The 10,320-nt window shown below is 37.4% G+C and overlaps 1 protein-coding gene across 1 annotated transcript; it reads right to left on the bottom strand.

Annotated features, from left to right (window-relative positions):
* Nucleotides 1–1,866: 1,866 nt before the first annotated feature.
* On the bottom strand, nt 1,867–10,010 carry LOC139709106 (uncharacterized). The gene is made up of 6 exons (XM_071621067.1): nt 9,772–10,010; nt 7,042–7,353; nt 5,437–5,778; nt 4,363–4,488; nt 3,788–3,862; nt 1,867–3,425 (listed from the first exon to the last, which is right to left on the bottom strand). Exons 1-6 carry the CDS (start codon nt 9,842–9,844, stop codon nt 1,867–1,869), a joined length of 2,487 nt encoding a protein of 828 aa, XP_071477168.1. The 5' UTR covers nt 9,845–10,010.
* Between the last annotated feature and the right edge of the window lie 310 nt (nt 10,011–10,320).

The following is a 10,320-nucleotide window of genomic DNA, read 5'->3' as shown; positions in this document are numbered from 1 at the left end:
GTTGGTCACAAAGAAGATGGGAAAACAACATATTACTCAATTGATTCTAATAACAAGCTTAGTTGACGATAAAGACGATGGCATTGAAAAGGATGCCAGGTGCGCCTTTCTATTGACCATAATATATTATTGCAGCCTTGTTTCTGTGTTGCCTTTTGCGTCTACAGGAAGTGACTACATATATAGTCATAGTTTACCGCGATGCTTCGAGCGCATTTTTTTTTTTGTTGGGGGGGGGGGAGGGAGAGTTGAAGAGCTGCAGCCAAAAATAGGGATAATCATTTACCTTAAAGGGCCCCTGAAATCTAAATGCATGTCGATTTGTGTTGATTTATGATGCCCTCAACATCACTTTTGCGGTGAAATGCATATCTAGAAACATTCCATATACTTTTTATCGATGTTTTTATTCTATACAAGTTGACCTTGATTCACTCAAACTTGCATACTATAATTAAGATCGCATTATGTTCTTCGTGAGTGGTTAAGGATTTTCCCTCTTAATCAGTGATGATGGTCACAAAAGAAAAAAAATATATATATTTCTTTTGAAACACCTACTATAACATGATCAGTATATGTTTTCAGATGTAACTTGGATTCTTTGTTCGAGAAGATGTTTTTTTTTTCTGCAAGGAAACATTGTTTGCACCTAAGATTGTTTTCTTTACATTTCTTGTTATCATCCGATTGTTTTCTTTACATTTCTTGTTATCATCCATTTAATGTATTTCCTCTTTGAAATATCTTAGTAACACTTCATCTGTAGTCTGTACATAAAGACATGTGTTGTAGATCATGATATTACATGAAATTTCTTACCAGACAGTTTGAAGCCTCTGCCCGGAGGATCTCGTAGAATTCCACGTGAAATTGTGAGAACCATAGCCATACCTTACGGAATACACTGTTGGAACACATACTCCCTGCCAAGTCACGTGACACAGTTCTTCCGCACATCACTCCGTTCATATCTAGCGATTGCTGATAGAACGAGCATGAATTGACAGTAGAGGAAATAAATTATTCTCAGAAGAATAAGGTTGATATAGTACTCGCAGTTGACTGGAGGTTTGAAACTCACAGAGAAAAAAAATAATCATTCTATACAGGTTCTATTCATATCGTCATTTCACTAATCACAACTCGGGAAGGAAATAATGCATTTTCCGTTTGATGAGAAAGGTAGAGGGGCGATAAATATGATTGCATTACATCAATACTCGTGTTAGGTGCCCTAAGTAGCTGTATGTTCAAAACACTATACACGATACTCAGTTTGACTTCTCCCTTTAATATACAAGGCGTCTTTATTATAGCCAAAGTTGGATTATTACCACAAAGGGCAGTTTGACAACTGCAACTCTCGCAGAGGGGTCTCATTTTAGTAGTCGTTGAAACTCCGTGTAGTCCAATTATTTTGCAATAAGAACATTTTGCTTGACTCCTCATAACATTTTTTTTTTCTAAAAGCCACGACGAAAAACGTTTCATACAATGTACCACCAAACGTTCTGATTAACAACAAGACATGAAATAAGTGGGATGGCAATTCAGATTAAACTTATACATTAAGTCCTCATAATGTATCATGCGAGGAGGGCAATTATTTTACATAACAATAATACTTAAAACGTTGATACAATTGCACAGAATGTTATATAAAAACGATTTCCCTAAATAATAGGGCCTGTTCCAGGTCTAAAAAGAATGTTAATAATGCTGTTGAGGTTGTAGATTATGCACTCAAATTCACACAGGGGAAACACACACACAAACACCCCCCCCCCCCCCCCCCCACACACACACACAAGGAATGTTATTTTCGTTCGACATTATATTTTCTGACATATTTCAAATCAATATTCAAGTTGTATCACTCACCACTTGGTTGTAGCGCGCCATAAACACGACTCCTGACACTGTGTGTTCTGGTGTACAGGACGATAGTCTGTATTCATGCCATTGTTCTCCCACTGCCCTTGCTGCCTCCTCAGTGTGGCATTCAAACGCAACGTCAACACAGAGCTCCCAGTGACGAGAAGACTTCACTAGGCCCTTTATGATATCCAGGCCGAGTTCATTCCCTGAAGCCGAGGTGAAGTACAGTACGTAGCGAAACTCCTCAGGTCGACTAAGAAGTTTGTTTTTCACCTCGTCGTACTTAGCATGATCATTTTCGAATAAATCCTTAATATATACCCCTGCAATGTATTCTTGAAACAATTTGTGGGGAAAAGAAACAGTTGATGTAACCAAGGATGAAATGTTGACATCGCGCCGACGTTCCCTTGGGATGACATCTTTTTCTATAGTCAAAACACCCACTCTGCAGCATGTGACCATGGCATCATGACACCCTCTGAATTGTTCTTCAGGAAATGAGAGATTTCTGTCAAATAAACCCCGTAACGCTATCTCACTTATTTCTTGAATTGCCCTACCAGTTTCCTTTAAAAGTTTAACAATGTTCTGATTCTGTAGATTTTCACAAGTTTTTGACGCGTAGTGTTCTTTCAGGAAAGAGATCATTTGCCCAAAAATCTGGGAGAAAGTGTGCAATTTTTGCATTTCTCCTCGTCTTTCTTCACTGAAGTCGTTCCACAGGAGGCAAAGCATTGCACAGTAAATAGGAAACGGGGCCATGTTTGACCGGATGACATCATTTTCCTGTATAAAAGTGATTAAGCTTTCTGCAAGATTGTCCTTCTCTCTAATCCGAAAGTACCTCCTAATATAAACTGATAAATTATCCTTGTTAAATCCTTCGACGTTTAGAAGAGTGTAAGTTTCGGCAAGACTCTTGTCCATCATGAATTCATTTGTCCTCCAAGGGCGTGTTGTGACAATTACTTTGCATGATTTGTATTGCTCTGATACTAGAATGCGAATGACCTCACTGCTGCTCGTTTTACTTAATTTTTCGTCAAACTCGTCGAAACCATCAAATATAATGAGAATCTTACTCAGATTTCTTGAAATGTATCCATCTATCTTCTTCTTTTTTGCCGTATTTGAATGAGAGAGGAAAGTTTTGACAATACCACCAATACTTGTAGCGTTCTTTATGTCTCGAAGAGGTATTAAAAGCACCATGTCAAGATCTTGGAGAATCCGTCCCTGGCACCAGTCCCAGGCAATCTTAGCGCAAAGTGTTGTTTTCCCGACACTTCCCTCACCCTGGATCAGAAGTCGCTTTGAAAGATATCCCTCGTCCTTGTTTGTCAGAAGATCGTCGTATGTTATTATTGTCTTATGCTTGTTACTCTGGTCTATTATACTTAAATTCGTATAAATATCATCCAATTCAACACGTTCCATAAAGTTGAGTGGATCCACCATGACCTTGCTTCGTGACACACGGTAATACTCCTTCAGCTCTTCCTTGCATTGCTGTACCTGTTTCTTTGTAAGCGATGGTGGTTCTTCGAAGAGAAACGAAAATAATAGGAAAAACAAAAACATAAAATCAATATTATAGATATAAGAGTGTACGTAAATACCCGCAGACACGTAGGAATAACATGTATACAGAGAGAGAGAGAGAGAGAGAATGTGTGTGTGTGTGTGTGTGAAGAGAGGGGGAAAGAAGGCCTGTAATATGATATATCGTTTTTTATAATAACCGTGTTACATAATACAGCTGTATCATGGTACAAAGAGTGTAGTAAAAAATGATGAGAATTCATTAATTTGAAAATATAAAAGTCATTGTGCATAATGCAATAATGCACTTTTTTTTTCAAAGACAACGAATAACATTGTGATTATCTACATATTTTCTTACTCAGCATTAATTCTTCTTCCTCGTGAAATCGCTCTGGTATGTTTGGTCTTCGCCAGCAGGGGTTCCAGCCACATCCTGAAATATTATCATCATCAATAACAACAAGAGCATCACTATAAATGAAAATTTTCATGTACAGTTTATCAGGGGCACAAATCATTTTCAACATCTTTCTCGTTTCCCCTCTTTTCACTACCAGATTATCAGGCCAACATCATTTCAAGCATAAACGCTTTCGATGTGTGGTCTGATGCATTCCCCCTTCAGCATGAATGGTATTATTTCTTCTATTGGACATACGAACATGATAATCATCATTGATAATAGATTTGCAAGTTCTGCTTACATGGGACAAATTTTCGGTCTCCGTAATGTTGAAAAATATTAGTAATAATTTTATTTTTTTTTTGTATCAAAATCATTTTTTAAAGAATTCATACATACAACCAAAGAAATAATTATACATCTACACACACACACACACACACGCCACGCAAACACGCACTGACACACACGCGCATAATCATTAACGCAACGAATGCAAATATCTAACCTTGAAGAAAATAAACCAATACCTTTTCGCGGTAGGTAGTTCGGATGTTTCCTTTGCAGATATTTCCCAACAAAGTGAAATAGAATGACTATGGCGACAAGCACACCAATGGTGAGTCCAATGATGAGACCCGAAATAACACGTTTTCCTGAAATTTAATATAGACACAATTGAAGCACGTTTTCAGTCATTACTCCATTTAAAAGACATAAAAAATAAACATGTAAGGATACTTTGATATACAATACAATGCTAATATTGTAATATATGTGTTTGAATGTGTGTGTGTGTGTTTGAGTGCGTGAGTGAAAGTTTATGTTTGATAATGAAAACGAAGTGGTTGATTGCCTGAATACATATCTCCATCATTGTCATGGAATAACAATTATTCAAAGATAGACTTAAGTCATCCTAAGAAACCGACACCCACGAGTTATACGACAGCTCTCGAGTCACAAAACCTGTCAGCTTGACATTAATCAAAAAGTTCAAGAATCCGGCACCAGACAAACAGGGCCTGCGAATTCTGCACTTCCACATAAGCCAAAACAAACAAAACAACCAACCAACAACGAACAAACAAATCAAAACAAAACGAAACGAAAAAGCGGTCATGACACCGACACTGCATGATTATGATAATAATAAGTATCGGACTCGTGGACCTTCTTTTAATATCTAAACTCATTGGGCCTTCATATACTTAGAAGTGTCGATCTCACAAATTGTGCGACTCGTGTGCTGTGTTATAGCTCGTTGGTGTCGGACTTGTGGAACGTACCCCTACCAATTGTCGTAAGTTTCTTCTTCTTCTTCTTCTTCTTCTTCTTCTTCTTCTTCTTCTTCGTTCTCTGCTCTTTCTTCTACTTTTTTATTCATTAAAATTGGTTACCATTTCTCTTGAATGCATCTTTTCTTTTCTTTTGTATAGTAAATCGGAGACCAGTAAAATGGACACGTTTTGTCCAGAAAGGTTACATTTCTCTAATTATGAATGAGCGAATTATATTTTCCCGTTACAAATCTCACTAAAAATACTGGTGTTAGTTTGACAGTTATCATTCAGAAATATAAAATTGACAACATTTCACGAAACCTGATACAGGCAGAATTATGATTTCTCGGGTCGACGTTCCATTCAACGAGTCACCGGTAGCCACACAAATGAAGGTTTGCTCTGTCCCGTGTTTGGTTGAAACAGTGATTGTCTCGAACCTCTCGTATGTGCCGTCAGACAGTGTATTCTGCTGTGAAACCACGGAATTCAGTCTCTTTCCCGACTCCTCGGTCCATAGCATGGAAACGTTAGGTTTGAATCCACTCACGGCACACGTAAGACTTAAAGAAGGGGTGTTGGAGGGAGACTGATATGTACATCGGCTTTGACGAGATTGACTTCTATCAGCACATTCCTCAATCGTATGTCCTGATGCCATCGCTAGAATAAGACAATTATTTTGAAATGACGTGTATCTTATCCTAATCTTTATTCGGCAAATAACTGACATGACATGACATCACATGATAATTTGCGCAGATGTAAAAAAGGGATGTTTTCCCTTTTGTTTTGTTTTGTCTGTTTTTGCTGTTTTTTTTTTCATTTGGTATTTTACAAATGAGACTACAACCTGAATAATGCTTAGATGAAGAAACATAGTTATGACAATATTCTATTGGATGATAACACAAAACCTCACCTGGGGTTCGAAATTTAGGATGATTATAGCAATAAAGCTTTATCATTTAACACCAAAATCAATGTTGATGTATCTAAAAATGCATAAGTCATATCATAAACCCAAAAAGGAACACCGTTACAAAATTAAATGGAAAGAAAAATCATTATTCATAAAGGTAGTAAAAAGTAAACATATTTCCAAATATGAGAAATGCAAATGTAAGACGAGTGACTTCATCTGTCTGAGTATGTCTTCTACAATTGAAATTTTGTTTGTCATAGAAAACTCGGTCATCAAAAGTCTTACTTTCTTTTAGATATAGTGGTTGCTATGGTAACGCCTTTGTAGAAACTGCCTGTTTCGTAACATACTGATATGTCAAATGGGACAGTTGCTATGACATCAAAATGGGGAAAGGTGCCCCCCCCCCTTAAAAAAAAGACAAGGTCGATTTGCTAAAAATAATTTTAAATGTACATCTTCCTCTCTGACAGAGAGGACATTATAATATAGTGGGTTTTTTTTTTCAAAGTTGTCTCTACTATCTTGATTTCTCTGTTTGCTGTGAAACTTGTGATATGAATACAGTCTTAGATATGTCATTGTAGCAAGTCTAATAGATAATGTACTGCTTTTTCAAAAGGAAGCTAAACAGAAGGTTAAGTTTTCTTGTGAGAAAATTAACAATATGTAAAACATGCTCTGATTAACAACGTTAATGTATTTTATGTGTCATGTTGTATTTTTCTTTCAAGCACAAGGTTTGATTGCAATTAGGGTCAGTTATCCGTCAACACGATTACTCTTGAAATTGGCTAAACTGCTAGCATTATTTCACAAGTCAATGTGACGCTATAATACTGTGACGAACTATCACTGATATGTCGTTTTTTCGCCTTTTTCTTTTTCAGTTAGCTTGAGTGTCTAAATCTTCTTCTTTTTCTATTTACCGGTAAACTAATTCATAACAATATTTTTCCCTCTCAATAAATATGACATGAATAGGGACAGATATTACTTACAGCTAATCGTCATGGTGGTGGAATTTTCCAAACTTTGGGTGTTCTTCAGCAGCACCTGACAATAGTAACGACCCTCATCTGCCACCTCCAAGTCGCTGATGACGAGGCTGAAGCTCTTCTCGATATAAAACCGTTCCTCTAAGCTCTCAAAATTTCCATCGAAATATTCAGCCTTACGCGTCTTCTGTTCGGGATTTAAGAAGCCCTCCTTTTCCCAGTACACAAAGAGAGGCTCCTCCTTGATGTCACACTGCAATACGATGTCTTCTCCTTTCCATCCTTGAACGTTGGGGGCAGTGCCTACCACTGACGCTATAGAAGGCAGAAATTTGAGTTCACGTGATTGTCTGCATGCATTGAACTTCAAACATATGCCTTTCTACTCTAAACTTCTTGTATGCATGATGCCTGTCTTAATGCCGCCCCCTCCCCCTTCCGAAAAATGGAGGAGAGGCAGCAAAGAGATCAGATTGACTTTTTAAATATCATTATCTGGTATAACTAGCGAAAAGTTATTCACTCAATGTCTTTCTTACTCTTTCAATATTATAAAATATAAAGGCTATATAATTATACAAATAAGACATTTCTTCCCCTTACATAACTTAAGGTTTAAAACATTGGATGACTTGAGTCTTATTTTTAAAGTGAAGTTAAAACATTTTTGTCCGAAAGAATTAAAAATAATAGGTAACCCTAGCTTCAATCAAAATAATCGATGCTGTCCTAATGAACCTAAAAATTGATTTCTTCTCTCCATTTGAAATGGTAACAGGTAGATCCTAATTTAAGTCTATAATGGTCATAAAGATAAGATGTAAGAATAATACGACATAAATGACATCATAAGCACAGAGTCAGGTTATCATTCTACTCTTGCACGATTTGAAATTAACCAATAGTGTCCTCAATAAAAATTCCAAATATTGTCCGGAAAAAAAAATCGTGACGTTTATATTGAAATGGTAACAGGTAAATCCTAGTTAATGTCAATAATATTATAATTCTCCACTCAAACACCACGAATTTTTATCTGAAAATCATTAAACAACATTCTACTCTAATCCTTAGCCTAAAAATTATTAGCAGTTCATGCTAATAATATTAACCATTTACGGACTGTCCCTCTATCCCACATACTCGGGCTCAAACGTGATAACCATGTAACTATAAATAGATTGCTGTGGGCCCAGTGGCGTACCGTTTGGGGGGGGGGGGGGGGGGCGCCTCATGGCAGCAACATCAGAATTGTATAACGGTACAATTAAATGCGAGCGAGCGGAGCTTGAAAATTTTGACATTTTACAGTCCCAAAACTGCCGTTTGTAGCTATATTTTTTCGCTTTGGAAATTCGGGGGGGGGGGGGGGGGCGCACCTGGGGCAACTGCTGGCAATCACTGGCAGTAACATCAGGAAAATGGCATATAACGGTTAAATGCGAGCGAGCTTGAAAATGTTGACATTTTACAGTCCGAAAACTGTCGTTTGTAGCTACACACACACACACACACACATATATATATATATATATATATATATATATATATATATATATTTCGCTTTGTAGGGAGGGGGCACCCGATGCGCCCCCTGGATCCGCCACTGGTAGTCAAGGGTGTCGGTGTATGTTCATGATTAAGGGAGGTATGACCAGCGAGGGGGCGTCGAAGTGGCCAAGTGGGAGAAGGATGTCCAAAATCTGCACTTTATATAGAGCATCCCCTAATTGTCGGTGTTTGTGAGTGTGTGTGTTTCATATAGATGGAAAAGTTAGGAAATAACCAGGGTCAAGTCTTATTATTAACAATGCAAGGCATTTCAATATAGACTAGTATGTATAGCAACACTGCAAAATTAATGATCTAGCTTTGATAGCAAATGTGTAAAACCTACATCACATTGCGCCAAATTGCAGCGACTCTTTTTGCCGTTCCGATGTTCTGAGTACACTGTGCACATCCTGCTTATATTCAAAATGCCAACCACGAATCAAGCTGAATCACAGTCCTTTGTCGTCTCCGGGCTTTTTGAACAATGTTTTTTTAGTTAAGACCATATTCTAAAAGAACAGACTTGAAGCTTTAAAATGACGTATAACTCAAATCAAATGGACTCTCCTAACCTATCTAAATATTGGAAAGAAAGCACAAACTCAGGAAAAGTGTGAACTGAGAAAAGTAGCTCTAAAGTACAGTGTCTATTACCAAACCGTGCTGGCTGTGCGATGAATGGGACAAAAAAAAAAAAAAAAAAAAAAAACAGGAAGTAAACCACCAGAGTAACAACATTGAAGAGATTTTCAGATATAACTGAAATTAGGCATGCCTCATTAACACATTCTGTCCATAATTAATGCTAACTTTCAAAGCAGTATAGCACTATCCTTTCAAAAGTTATTAGAGTTGAAAGTGAAGAGTGTGGAAAAGGTTTTTCAGAAATGAAAAAGGGATTCTAAAGACACACCTAATCACACTATTCTACCAAAAGTGTTCGAGATAAACTGCTAAAAACACACACTTTCCTGCCCGTTTTATGATACCAAATTTTAGCATAATGTAAACGAAGACCCGCTCTTTAAGAAAATATGAAAAATTCAAGTTCGGCTAGGTTGACCGATTTCACTTATTTTCAATCCTCACACAAAATCAGTGTGTGCGACTTTATGTTCGTTTTGAGGTGCACGGTCACAAATTGAGTGCAGATTCACGAAAAAAAAAAGTTGCACTTACCTTTTATATTTTGGTCACAAAACAGAGTAGCAGTCAGTGTCAAAAGGAGAAAGAGGTCGTATATTCTATCCATAGCTGGTCGTCTGAGAGACTGAGATGTTTCATAAAGAATATGTTGAATACGCGTTTGGATTGTAATGTCCTAAAATACTGTCAGGCAATGACAATAATCATAATACAAGATGAAAATAGGTGAATACATCCAAAGTAATAAACCACTGAGGGACAAAATCAATTTGTCTGTGAGCGCGTGGAAGTAGATGTGACGCTCCTGCTCGCGACACAGCCGTTTGCTTGCTATTCTTAACTTGTTAAAATGTTCATATTTCCAGATTATGTGGCATACAACATTATGTTGGGACTATTTGTTCGTAGGGGACATAGTCCAAGGTTCAGTGGGGAGTAAACTCACCTCGTATCGTGTTTGATAATGATCTCTATACAATGCGTACAAACTCTTATTGGCCTTTTCTTTCGGCTTTCCTTTCCCGCGGCCAAAGGCCAACCTGAATATGATTAGGGAGTGCTACATGTAGAACAGAACTGGTC

Source organism: Diadema antillarum, unplaced genomic scaffold, assembly GCF_040938485.1.
Source record: "Diadema antillarum isolate AM-2024a unplaced genomic scaffold, OU_Dant_1.0 seq00001407_RagTag, whole genome shotgun sequence".
Classification (NCBI taxonomy): Eukaryota; Metazoa; Echinodermata; class Echinoidea; order Diadematoida; family Diadematidae; genus Diadema; species Diadema antillarum.
This window is presented reverse-complemented; position numbering and strand designations above follow the sequence as displayed.

Excerpts from the sequence above, each read along its gene's own strand:
- LOC139709106 (XM_071621067.1), bottom strand. The coding sequence starts at position 9,844 with ATGGATAGAATATACGACCTCTTTCTCCTTTTGACACTGACTGCTACT. Across the intron at positions 7,354-9,771 it reads TTGTGACCAAAATATAAAAG|CGTCAGTGGTAGGCACTGCC; the intron begins GTAAGTGCAACT and ends TGCCTTCTATAG. Across the intron at positions 4,489-5,436 it reads CATAATTCTGCCTGTATCAG|GAAAACGTGTTATTTCGGGT; the intron begins GTTTCGTGAAAT and ends ATTAAATTTCAG.